The sequence below is a fragment of the Oncorhynchus clarkii genome, chromosome 18 (genome assembly GCF_045791955.1).
Source record: "Oncorhynchus clarkii lewisi isolate Uvic-CL-2024 chromosome 18, UVic_Ocla_1.0, whole genome shotgun sequence".
In the NCBI taxonomy this organism is placed as follows: Eukaryota; Metazoa; Chordata; class Actinopteri; order Salmoniformes; family Salmonidae; genus Oncorhynchus; species Oncorhynchus clarkii.
Window position 1 is genome coordinate 14,161,551 of NC_092164.1, and position 12,953 is coordinate 14,174,503.

General features: G+C 40.5%; 1 protein-coding gene across 19 annotated transcripts in view; it reads left to right on the forward strand.

Annotated features, from left to right (window-relative positions):
- Positions 1–9,419, forward strand: part of LOC139373029 (poly(rC)-binding protein 3-like) — a 32,830-nt gene extending 23,411 nt beyond the window's left edge. For 3 of the 19 annotated variants that reach the window (XM_071113020.1, XM_071113021.1, XM_071113019.1), the window contains 12 exons: positions 420–594; positions 862–885; positions 1,039–1,080; positions 1,200–1,316; positions 1,454–1,585; positions 1,825–1,953; positions 3,016–3,159; positions 4,563–4,604; positions 5,241–5,319; positions 5,833–5,888; positions 6,152–6,321; positions 6,491–9,419. In XM_071113020.1, the coding sequence (XP_070969121.1) occupies positions 514–594; positions 862–885; positions 1,039–1,080; positions 1,200–1,316; positions 1,454–1,585; positions 1,825–1,953; positions 3,016–3,159; positions 4,563–4,604; positions 5,241–5,319; positions 5,833–5,888; positions 6,152–6,321; positions 6,491–6,545 (1,071 nt within the window). In that variant the 5' untranslated portion in view covers positions 420–513 and the 3' untranslated portion in view covers positions 6,546–9,419. Of the gene's footprint in view, positions 1–419; positions 595–861; positions 886–1,038; positions 1,081–1,199; positions 1,317–1,453; positions 1,586–1,824; positions 1,954–3,015; positions 3,160–4,562; positions 4,605–5,240; positions 5,320–5,832; positions 5,889–6,151; positions 6,322–6,490 lie in introns of those variants that run through there. The other 16 variants (XM_071113024.1, XM_071113023.1, XM_071113029.1 and 13 more) reach the window with 16 other exon arrangements.
- The last annotated feature ends 3,534 nt before the right edge of the window (positions 9,420–12,953 follow it).

Here is a 12,953-nt window from a genome sequence, read left to right on the forward strand (position 1 = left end):
ACCCTTTTGTTGCTCAGAATTTTCCTGCACCGCAGGAAATGCGGATGAGTTTCGTAATTTACATGAATTCACTGAAAACCAACACCAACACACAGTTATATTAACACTATTGCACTTTTCATGTCGGCTACTTTTGGCCAGCTAATAGCCTAACCACGGATCAAGCAACATTATGGAGTAAACATTCAAATCCTGTTGCTGCAGGATTCTTTTGCTGCGAAAATATAGGTCAAATTAAGATCCCAGAGTTAAAGATTGTCCTCCAGAGTTAAAGCACTGTCTGCCACTCACAGAACTCTAATGGTATTCATGAGCAGATTCATTCAAAGATGATCAATGTTATCCAGTGGTAGTTTGGTACCTCTGTTTCCAGTGGGCCTAATATTGAGTGGTCGTGTCTCATCCCTCTTATCTTACAGGTGACTGGTTGGCTGGCTGTGGCATCACACTCTCATTGGCCCTGGGACTCCTCTTCTACGTGACCACACCCCTTCCTTCACATCCAATCCCAACATGGAACCACCTAAGGTGCAGCAGCCAGGCGAAGGAGGCCTCAACGTCACCCTCACCATCAGGCTTCTGATGCACGGCAAGGTACAGTACACACCGCCTGGGTTCCAATACTCTCAGATAGTTTCCTTTACTTTGGTTCCAATACTCTCATATGGCTTACTTTCCTTATCTCCTTTCCTTCAAGATGGCTGAATGGGCTGGATAGGTTACTGTCTATCAAGTGTTTTTAGATCTGTGGTTGTGAGGGAGACGAGGAGAGGTCGCTTTTCAAGGTTTTTGGGATAGTCTCTGTCATGTATTGGGTTGGACGTTGATGCTAACTGTTGTTGAACCTCTGTTTCTTTACAGGAGGTTGGAAGCATCATTGGAAAGGTAACTATCATGTTCATAAACACATCACAATCGTATGAATATTACAAAACTGTTTTAAGACGAGTACATTTTTTTAATGTGACATCTCTCCGATTTTTTAACTGTTGTCTGTCTGCTGTCTGTTTCTTGTCTGTCTACTGTCTGTCTTTTCAGAAAGGAGAGACAGTGAAGAAGATGCGTGAAGAGGTAAGTGCAGTATGTATCCCATAATGCACCTTACCCAGTTTAAGAATGCATATTAAATGGATAGTATTCCATTTAGTACTTCATGATCTACTTTATTTATCTGACTGTGTCTACTGTTTGACCCACAGAGCGGTGCACGCATCAACATCTCTGAGGGAAACTGCCCAGAGCGGATAGTTACCATCACCGGACCCACAGATGCCATCTTCAAGGCCTTTGCCATGATCGCATACAAGTTTGAAGAGGTATCTAGCGTACATATTTCCCTCAATCTCCTCTTGGTCGTGGTTCATTTTACAACGGCTGTTTTTACAATTCTGTTACACCAGATATTTTAATACAATACTATTATGCTGATATGATCTTTATGGTTTCTTCCCAGGATATAATCAACTCTATGAGCAACAGTCCAGCCACCAGCAAGCCTCCTGTCACCCTGCGCCTGGTTGTCCCAGCCAGCCAATGTGGCTCCCTCATAGGGAAAGGAGGCTCCAAAATCAAAGAAATGAGAGAGGTAAGGAAGGGCATAATTAGTGATAAGGATTGATTGAATTTACTTGACAATTTATTAGCTAGTTAATGATTAATTCGCAAAGAAATGCACATACAGCCATTACATTTAGCCATTACATTTAGCCATTACATTTTTATTAGTAGTTTGTTTAGGAATCGTTCCTTTCCGGCTTGAGAACCAGCTATTTTTCATTGCACCTTACACAGTACACATGCTCAATAACAGTCTTCCCACTTCAGTCCACAGGTGCTCAGGTACAGGTCGCAGGGGACATGCTGCCCAACTCCACTGAACGAGCAGTCACCATCTCAGGAGCTCCGGAAGCCATTATCCAGTGTGTCAAGCAGATCTGTGTTGTCATGCTAGAGGTAGAGTATGGAGGGATGAAGGAGGAGGGTCTGATTCAGGGAAAATACATTCACACAGACCTTAGGAATCAGCTAGAATGTACAACGTGGATTTACAATTGTTTTTACCGTCTCAAACATCTAAGGAAGGAATTAGGATCTTGGTCGGTATAGACCATGGGACTAAATTATTATAACAATGTTGTAGATGATGGCTTCCCAGGTTGCAATGATATAGCCGACCTATGAGGTAAAATCATGTGATTCCAGTTGTCAGTGTGCTCTTAGACACAACACCTATTTCATGTCACTGCATGCATCCACAGTAAAGAACAATAGTGTGATGTAGTGAGTGTCACAGACTGTCTTCTCCCAAGGCACTGTCCCTCAGTCTACAAAACCTCTTCCTGTCTTCTCCTCTTTTTCTCTCTCTGTCTCTCTCTGTCTCTCTCTCTCTCTCTGTCACTCTCTGTCTCTCTGTCTCTGTCTCTCTGTCTCTCTCTCTCTCTCTCTGTCTCTCTCTGTCTCTCTCTGTCTCTCTCTCTCTGTCTCTCTGTCTCTCTCTGTCTCTCTCTCTCTGTCTCTCTCTGTCTCTCTCTCTCTCTCTCTGTCTCTCTCTCTCTGTCTCTCTCTCTCTGTCTCTGTCTCTCTCTGTCTCTCTCTCTCTGTCTCTCTCTCTGTCTCTCTCTCTCTCTCTCTGTCTCTCTCTCTCTCTCTCTCTGTCTCTCTCTCTCTCTCTCGTGCGCCCTCTGTCTCTCTCTCTCTCTGACTCTCTTCCAAGCTCTCTCTTTGTCTCTCTCTGTCTCTCTCTCTGTCTCTCTCTCTGTCTCTCTCTGTCTCTCTCTCTCTGTGTCTCTCTGTCTCTCTCTCTCTGTCTCTCTCCCACGCTCTCTCTCTTTGTCTCTCGCTCTGTGTCTCTGTATCTCTGTCTCTCTCTGTTGCTCTCTCTGTCTCTCTTTGTCTCTCACGCTCTCTCTGTCTGTCTTTCTCTCTCTGTCTCTCTATCTATCTCTTTACTGTATCCCTCATCCCACTGCTCTAACACTCTCTCTACCCCTCTTCCCCTCTCCTCCCTCTCCTCAGTCCCCACCGAAAGGTGCCACTATCCCCTACCGCCCCAAGCCTGCCTCCACCCCCATCATTTTTTCAGGTGGCCAGGTAAGAGCCGACCCGCTGGGGGCCTCCACTGCCAACCTCAGCCTCTTACTGCAGCACCAGCCACTGCCTGTTAGTGTCACTTCCAGGTTTTATCACTCACCTCCTCACCACTGCCACTGCCTCTGCTAGCATGATATCATCACCACCACCATCATCAGAACTGGGCTAGCTGCCATTTCAGCACCAGTTGACTCAGGACTTGATCCTAAACATGATCCAAAAATATGTTGGATGTTGGATGGAGTTGCTGTGCTGGCTGGTGTTGAAATGGAATTCAGCCCAATGCTGACCCCATTATCACGCTGTGAACCCCGATGAGCACACATCAATTAGGTCCAATCACATTCCCCTGACAGTGGGTCCTCGACTCCTTCCTCCAATCACATCTCTCCCCAGCCCTCACCGTAGCCACTCCCACCTGGCTGTTCTCAGCCAGTGAAGTTAACCTGAACCTGATTGATGTGAGGGGTGAAGAACTAGAGAGGGAGTCTAGAGGACAATGGAGGAGCTTGCAATATGATTAAAGAGAGCAGTTATTATTACTACCACATTCCTTTCCTAAAAAATAAATACAATTACCCTACTACCCAAGAAATGATCAGTAACATGTTTAATATTCCAGCAAAGTATTCGTGTGCAAGCTCCCATTGTTTATCCAACTCCCTCCAACAGATATTATATCACATTTCTTTATGAATAATTGCCTGTAATATGACATTATGACATTATCTCAAGTTTCACAAATGGTGACTTGCAAAAAATGGAGCCACATAAGTGGTCAGAGACTGAAGTAGACAGTTATGTTCAGTATTCACCTCAGTACAAGGGATATGATATCTGAATTGTTTTTCAAGTTTGCTCATAGATCTTTTTTTGCTAGCATTGTATGTTTAATTTTGACATGAATTTAACTTGATTGCCATAAAAGATAATACTAAGACAGGGTTGGGGTCTATTCCATTTAAATTCTAGTCAATTCAGGAAGTACACTGAAATTTTAATTCTAATTCTCTTAAATGCTTTTCAATGAGGAAATGTGGAATTGGAATTGGGTTTACTTTCTGCATTGACTGGATTTGAAATGGAATTGGCCCAACCCTGCTAAGAGAATACTGAAAGAGTTATCAAGTGACTAGAATCAGTGAATATGACTGATAGATGTGGGGTCACGGATGTAGACCACTACTGCCCCTAGTGGAGGTATAGTGGAAGTACATGGACTTTCCCAAACTCGGTCCCCAGGACCCCAAGGGGTGCACGCTTTGGTTTTTGCACTAGCACAACACAGCTGATTCAAGTAATCAACTAATCACCCAGCTTTGATAATTTGAATCAGTTGTGTAGTGTTATGGCAACAACCAAAAAAAGTTCATTCCTTGGGGCCCGAGGACCGAGTTTGGGAAACTCTGATTTAGCCACTTCCATCAGCAGATTCTAATAGCGTTGTATGTTTCTCCCTCCTCTCCTTCCAGGCGTACACCATTCAGGGACAATACGCCATCCCTCACCCTGACGTGAGTTCTAATTCCACAAGGCAGTCTTCTCTCTACTCTCTACTCTCTCTGTGTCCAATCCTATTAATATTAACCCATAATATTAATACCACCAATTCTGAAAAGTAATTTCTGTCTCTTTCAAATCTGAAATTACTCACAACCTCTGTCCTCTGTTTGGAGCCAAACTTCATAGGACTTGGCCTGTAGGAAAACTAGCAGAGGGACACAGAAAGAAAACAATTATTTCCTTATCACCCAGAATAATAAGGATACCGGTTGCTCAAGTGAGGAATGTGAAAGTTAAGTGCAGTATTTCTTCAGAGAGGAGGAGGTCAATTTCAAGGAATACCACAACGTAGTCAAACGGACATGGTATGTTTCAAGACTCCATGTTGGGTCCAAGTGTTTCAGACACAGACATCCATGAACTACATTTCCCATGGCACCATCCAAACACACAGAGACATCCTTTCTTCACCGACTCGGGCCAAGTCCTCTATGAGTTTCCTTTTTCTCTCTCTCCTCCTATCTGTGTCACTGCTTCTCCTGAATCCTGTCTTTCTTCTTGTACGGTTTCTTGGTGACAGACCTGACCTGTGTGTGTGTGTTTTAACGATGCCCTCATAGCTCTGCTGTCCCTCCTACCCCCCTCAGCAGTTGACCAAGCTCCACCAGTTGGCTATGCAGCAAACCCCCTTTAACCCCCTTGGACAGACCACCCCTGCCTTCCCCGGTACGTACCCACCTACACGAGAACCACCCTCTACCAAATCTCCTTCTCTTTTTTTTTACCTGTAGAGACACACACACACTTCCTCCTCTTTCTCTCTCTCTTCCTCTATCTGTCTTTCTCTGTTCATTCTCTTCCTGTCGTTCTTTGTGCTGTGCTTCCGATGACATGGCCACCTGGTGGTTGCTCTTGTTGACCTTTTATGTGCAGTTTTTCAAATATTTGGTTTGTTTTCTTAATCTGCTTTTGTAGCTCCTTGAAGATTTTGGTCCTTCCGAGTTAGTTTTATCTGGGTCGGCGGGTAAATCTCCTCTGGTTTGAGAACCAACCCCCTTTCCAACAGAGAAGCAGAAGCCACAGGCTCCTCTCTCAAGACCTCTGCAGAAGCATCTCCAATCAGGGTTCCGACTATAGGTCTCCAAAGCTAACTGTCGCTCACAGCGGACGCCACCCTCCCGGTGCAAAACTCTATTTTATGCCGTGTCCCCTCTTTCGGTCTCTCTCTCTCCCATATAGCAGGTCTGGATGCCAGTAACCAGGCCAGTACTCATGAACTCACCATTCCCAATGATGTGAGTATGGGGACCATGGAGCTTTTCATTTGACATATGTCATCTATTGTCATGTAAGGGATGGGTAAGGTGATTTCACCAATAGTCAGTCAATATTTTAACAAACAGTTTTCAAATGCTTGCATGCACCACCATGGATATATTTGTAAAAATAGAACAATTGAAAAAAGGGGTCAGTGTGTCATGGTGCGTGTGACTTTGTCTGAATTCCATTCAGACTTTGCTATTCCCCTGTTTTAAGTCCCTCCGCCTCTTCTTCCCAGCTAATAGGCTGCATAATCGGGCGCCAGGGAACCAAAATCAACGAGATCCGTCAGATGTCTGGGGCGCAGATCAAAATTGCTAACGCCATGGAAGGGTCATCGGAGCGCCAGATCACCATCACAGGAACCCCCGCCAACATCAGCCTGGCCCAGTACCTCATCAACGCAAGGTCTGAGTCCTGGCAGACACACACACATTACAATTGACAAAGGGGTCAATAGCTCACCTGTTGTCCCAGGGATCCTCTGTTTGTCTGTTTGTTGTTATTACATTATCTTCAGCTAAAGAATTTGACAGAAACAATAATGTACTCCCTTTCCCATCATTCCCTGTGGCAGGTTCAGAGACGTGGCGGCCATGTGGAATGACCCATCCTCCATGACAACATCCTAAGGACCCAGCCCGGCCGGCCTCCACTCCCTCTGCTCCGCTCCCTCCATCTCCTGACCACTGAAGACATGATGTTCCTACCTAACTCCTGATGATGATGCCCTCTAGACTAATGAATCTGGCTCTGATAACAACTCCCTTGACCCTCCAGCTTACTACCATGATCGCTCTCTAATAAGAGAGCTGTTGCTTTCAGAGAAACTGAAAAAATAAGTAATGTCTTTGTTTTCGTTGATTTTAGACCTTTAGACAAGTGTTGAAGCATGTTGAACGTTCATTAGGATCAAATTGTGTTATTCTGAATTATCTCTCTATCACTCTGTCTGCTACTGTTACAAAATAGGATTTCAATATCAGTTTGAAAAAAAATGTACAAAAAAAATGTGTAAAAATTTTAAAACATTGGAAAAAAATGCCACTGTTCCATTTTCTAGGTGCTGGGTGATGCTATCGGCACAGTATGGTGGGATGTAGCCCAATGATTACTTTATGATGCTCTTTTGAAAATAGGTCTTTTTAGGTACATTTAATCGTTCTATTTTGATCTGCTTACTAATCCGATCTCTACCCATAACTTTTTGCTGCATCACATGACCTCTTTGAGCCAATGGTATCACTCCTAGAGCCCTCCTTTCTATGTCCATTTCTTGTATTTTACATTATGACTTGTACTGCATGTGTTCAGTAATGTATTGTATGTATTTGAGTATTCCAGTTTGGTGTAAGTGTTCCTATGGTGTTGCTATGTTATTGCTGGAGGATGGGCTCATTGGGGGATGGGCTCATTGTAATGGCTGGAATGGAATTAATGGAACATAGCCAAAGGTGTGGTTTCCATTTCTTTGATGTGTTTGACTCCGTTCCATGTATTCTATTCCAGCCATTACAATGAGCCCGTCCTCCTATAACTCCTCCCACCAGCCTCCACTGCTCCAAACCTTTTCCGCAATTATTTTCATGAGTTTTTTTGCCATTCACTAGTCCTAGTACCACCCCAAATGAATAACTCTCCCTCACATCCTCCAGGAACCCTATTTATAGTATTTAAGAAGCATGAAAGGAAATTACTCAAGAAAAGAGTCATCAGTGGCTAAAAACTGTATCCTAACTGACTGAAAACTAAAATGATTGTTTACTCGATTTCTTAACCAAGACTACTGTGGGTGACCACATAGTCAGCTATGCTACGCTCATGCAATAGACAATTCAACTCTTCGTTATACTGTGGACTGCCTCTAGTGGGTGAGGAATTAGTTGGACTTAAGACTATTGCTGTGTCCAAATTCTCTTAGTTGGCTTCCTTTCGTCGTCTCCTTCACTCCCATGTCCACGACAGATAAAAGAGGCTTCAATGTACTACTCTTGAAGGAAAGGAGACCAGGAGAGGAAGCTGTTTGATATTATTGGGACGTGGCCATAGGTGTTTGGATGGAGCCAAATGTTTATGGGCCATGGAATGTTCCGGGGTTCATGGGGGAACCCGTGGGGCCTGGGCGGACGTGTTTACCCCCACGCCGCCACATTCGCGATTGTTCATCCATCATGTTATTTTATTATAATATTGTTTATTTAATGCTTTAGGTTTTGAATGTCATTATGCTTTTACGATGATGTCAACAGATTAGATGACAAAGTCATGTTGCTCGTTTTAAGTGATTTAAAAAACAAAAATTGCAATTCTATTTATTGTTTCTTGGTGCATCATAATGACTGTTTTGGTTAATCATGATATTTAAGCTAGGTTTTTTTTGTGTGTACTGTATTGGATTTCAGGGTAGGTTTGGGCTATATTTGCTTGGATTAAACACGTAAAATTCCCTTCATAACAATTCTCAAGCTTATTCAAAGTATAGGCGGTTGTGACATGTCATGTTTGCAAGCCTGGGCTGAGGTCATATTCAGCATTGATGCATATGAACAGCCGTTGAATGTTATCCTCTCAACACAGGTCATTCATTCACTGTCCAACTGGTTTCAAGTACAGTAAAAACCATCCTGGTCTGGATTTTCATTCTGTAAGACTGGTTTGTTTCATGCAACTCCCTGTTTTGGTTTCAATATGCTGAGCCTGACTTTGGGTCTAATTTCAACCGCTTTCATCATATAAACGTGATATGTCAATGGACCAAATGCTGTACTGATGTACTGAATGATGCATAGTTGATTATTATTCTGCAATAATTCTTACATTTTGATGTTAAACTGAAGTGGTAGTGCTAGCCTTGACATTATGGGTTTGTGTTATTAGTTTAATTAAAAACTTTGTCATAGCTTGTAATTCAATGGAATGTTTGTCATTTAAGCAAGTTAAAATGTCTGTTTTATTTGGCTCGCTTTTAGAACTGTTCAGCTTCTCATCATCGATTGCATTCAGACTAGGCAGGAATATTGAATTGTTGAAATAGTGATGCCAATGTGATTTCAATAACTTCAATATCCATATGTTGTTACAGTGTATTGAAACTGTATTTACACTGGCGTATATGACTGAGTATACACACCTACTGAAACAGACTAAAATGCAACTGATGCAATAATAAGGGAATGATGTGCAATTATTATTTGTATTTTTTCTTGTGCATATAATACAAGGAAAGTTTGTCATGTATTTACAACTCATTGTTGCTCCTTGACCTCCTTCCTTTCTGGACGGCGGCAGCAACAAAAATTGAAAAAATACATGAGATATTTTTTTTCTTCGTTTTTGCTCCTGTATATTTTGCTTATTTAGGAAAATGTATCGGAGCTTGGTATATATTTTCAGTTGGATTATTTGCAATTAGCAAATCTATCTTAGGTTGAAGTAATTTCATTATTTAGGTTACTTTTGAAATTGTTTGTAAGTAAGAAAATGAATAAAGTTTTTCTTCTTGTGAACCTAGGTTTGTCTTGTATCATTTTGATCTTTAATGATATCAAAAGGGGCTTGGTTTTTCTGTGTTGCCCATTAAAATGTTACTGTCAGCGGCGTACATGCCATCTTGTATGTCTTCTTGAATGTCTCATCTTGAATGTATCCTCCTGAATGTTACATCTTGAATGTCTCATCTTGAATGTCTCATCTTGAAAGTCTCATCTTGATTGTCTCATCTTGATGGTATCATCTTGAATGTCTCATCTTGAATGTCTCATCTTGATGGTATAATCCTGAGTGTCTCATCTTGATGGTATCATATTGAATGTCTCATCTTGAATGTCTCATCTTGATGGTATAATCCTGAATGTCTCATCTTGATGGTATCATCCTGAATGTCTCATCTTGAATGTCTCATCTTGATGGTATAATCCTGAATGTCTCATCTTGATGGTATCATGTTGAATGTCTCATCTTGATGGTATCATCCTGAATGTCTCATATTGATGGTATCAACCTGAATGTCTCATCTAGAATGTCTCATTGTGATGGTATCATCCTGAATGTCTCATCTCGATTGTCTCATCTTGATGGTATCATCCTGAATGTCTCATCTTTATGGTATCATCCTGAATGTCTAATCTTGATGGTATCATCCTGAATGTCTCATCTTGATGGTATCATCCTGAATGTCTCATCTCGATTGTCTCATCTTGATGGTATCACCCTGAATGTCTCATATTGATGGTATCAACCTGAATGTCTCATCTTGAATGTCTCATCGTGATTGTATCATCCTGAACGTCTCATCTTGATGGTATCATCTTGAATGTCTCATCTTGATGGTATCATCCTGAACATCTCATCTTGATGGTATCATCTTGAATGTCTCATCTTGATGGTATCATCCTGAATGTCTCATCTTGATGGTATCATCCTGAACGTCTCATCTTGATGGTATCATCTTGAATGTCTCATCTTGATGGTATCATCCTGAATGTCTCATCTTGATGTTATCACCCTGAACGTCTCATCTTGATGGTATCATCCTGAACATCTCATCTTGATGGTATCATCTTGAATGTCTCATCTTGATGGTATCATCCTGAATGTCTCATCTTGATGGTATCATCCTGAACGTCTCATCTTGATGGTATCATCTTGAATGTCTCATCTTGATGGTATCATCCTGAATGTCTCATCTTGATGTTATCACCCTGAACGTCTCATCTTGATGGTATCATCCTGAACATCTCATCTTGATGGTATCATCTTGAATGTCTCATCTTGATGGTATCATCCTGAATGTCTCATCTTGATGGTATCATCCTGAACGTCTCATCTTGATGGTATCATCTTGAATGTCTCATCTTGATGGTATCATCCTGAATGTCTCATCTTGATGTTATCACCCTGAACGTCTCATCTTGATGGTATCATCCTGAATGTCTCATCTTGATGGTATCATCCTGAATATCTCATTTGATGGTATCATCCTGAATGTCTCACCTTGAATGTCTCATCTTGAATGTCTCATTGAATGTCTCATCCTGATGGTATCATCTTGAATGTCTCATCTTGAATATCTCATCTTGATGGTATTATTTTGAATGTCTCAACTTGAATGTCTCATCTTGATGGTATCATCTTGAATGTCTCATCTTGATGGTATCATCTTGAATGTCTCAACTTGAATAATCTCATCTTAAATGTCTCATCTTGAATGTCTCATCTTGTATGTCTAGGAGATACCACTAGAGGGCCTAGCAATGCAGGAGAAGAAGACATCAAATTCATTTTTTTTGCTTTTGTTTTTAAAAATCTTTGATTTAGAAAGGGGGGTCACCATTGAGACCAGGGTCTCATTCTCAAGGGAGCCCTGTGAACATCAACACAATACAATAGAACATAAAGCAAAATAACAACATCAATACAATACAATACAACATACAGAAAAATAACAACATCAACACAATATGATACAACATATAGCAAAATAACAACATCAACACAATACAACATATAGCAAAATATCAACATCAACACAATAGAACATAAAGCAAAATAACAACATCAATACAATACAATACAACATACAGAAAAATAACAACATCAACACAATATGATACAACATATAGCAAAATAACAACATCAACACAATACAACATATAGCAAAATATCAACATCAACACAATACAATACAACATACAGAAAAATAACAACATCAACACAATATGATACAACATATAGCAAAATAACAACATCAACACAATACAACATATAGCAAAATATCAACATCAACACAATACAATACAACATACAGAAAAATAACAACATCAACACAATATGATACAACATATAGCAAAATAACAACATCAACACAATACAACATATAGCAAAATATCAACATCAACACAATACAACATATAGAAAAATAACAACATCAACACAATACAATCAATACAAGACCAATCAAAACAAACACAACCATCACTAGCTGCTGTATGGGATTAAACAGGAGATACAAACATACAGTATGTCAGTGGTGCAAAAAGCACCCAATTGTCATCGTTGAGTAAAAGTAAAGATACCTTAATAGAAAATGACTCAAGTAAAAGTGAAAGTCACCCAGTAAAATACTACTTGAGTAAAAGTCTAAAAGTATTTGGTTTAAAAAATACGTAAGTATCAAAAGTAAATGTAATTTATAAAATGTACTTAAGTATCAAAAGTAAAAGTATAAATCATTTCATATTCCTTATATTAAACAAACATGATTTTCTTGTTTTTTAAATTTACGGTTAGCCAGGCGCACACTCCAACACTCAGACATAATTTACCAGCAAAGCATTTGTGTTTAGTGAATCTGCCAGATCAGGTATTAGGGATGACCACGGATGTCCTCTTGATAAGTGGTTGGATTTTTCTGTCCCGCTAACTATTCAAAATGTAATGAGTACTTTTGGGTGTCAGGGAAAATGTATGGTCTAAAAAATACATTATTGTCTTTAGGAATATAGTGGAGTAAAAGTAAAAGTTGTCAGAAATAAAAATAGCAAAGTACAGATAACAAAAAAACTATATAAGTAGTACTTCAAAGTATATTTACTTAAGTACTTTACATCACTGCAGTATGTCAGAAGTGGGGGTTAATTGATTATTACTTTGGACATCATTACAAGTCAAATATATCAGAAAAACAGTAGAAATGTACCTTAAGTTGCCTTTATACCTGTAAGGTTCTGGGTGTAGCTGGTGCAGAGGAGTCAGGCGCAGGACAGCAGAGATGAGTAACACAAGACATTTTACTCAGAATTTCCAAATACATTAAGTAATACCAAGGCCACAAACATCGGACCGAACTTACAAATAAAACAATCAACTCACAAAAACCATGGGGAAAACAGAGGGTTAAATAAGGAACATGTAATTGGGGAATTGAAACCAGGTGTGTAAAACAAAGACAAAACAAATGGAAAATGAAAAATGGATCGGCGATGGCTAGAAGGCCGGTGACGTCGACCGCCGAACACCGCCTGAACAAGAAGAGGGACCGA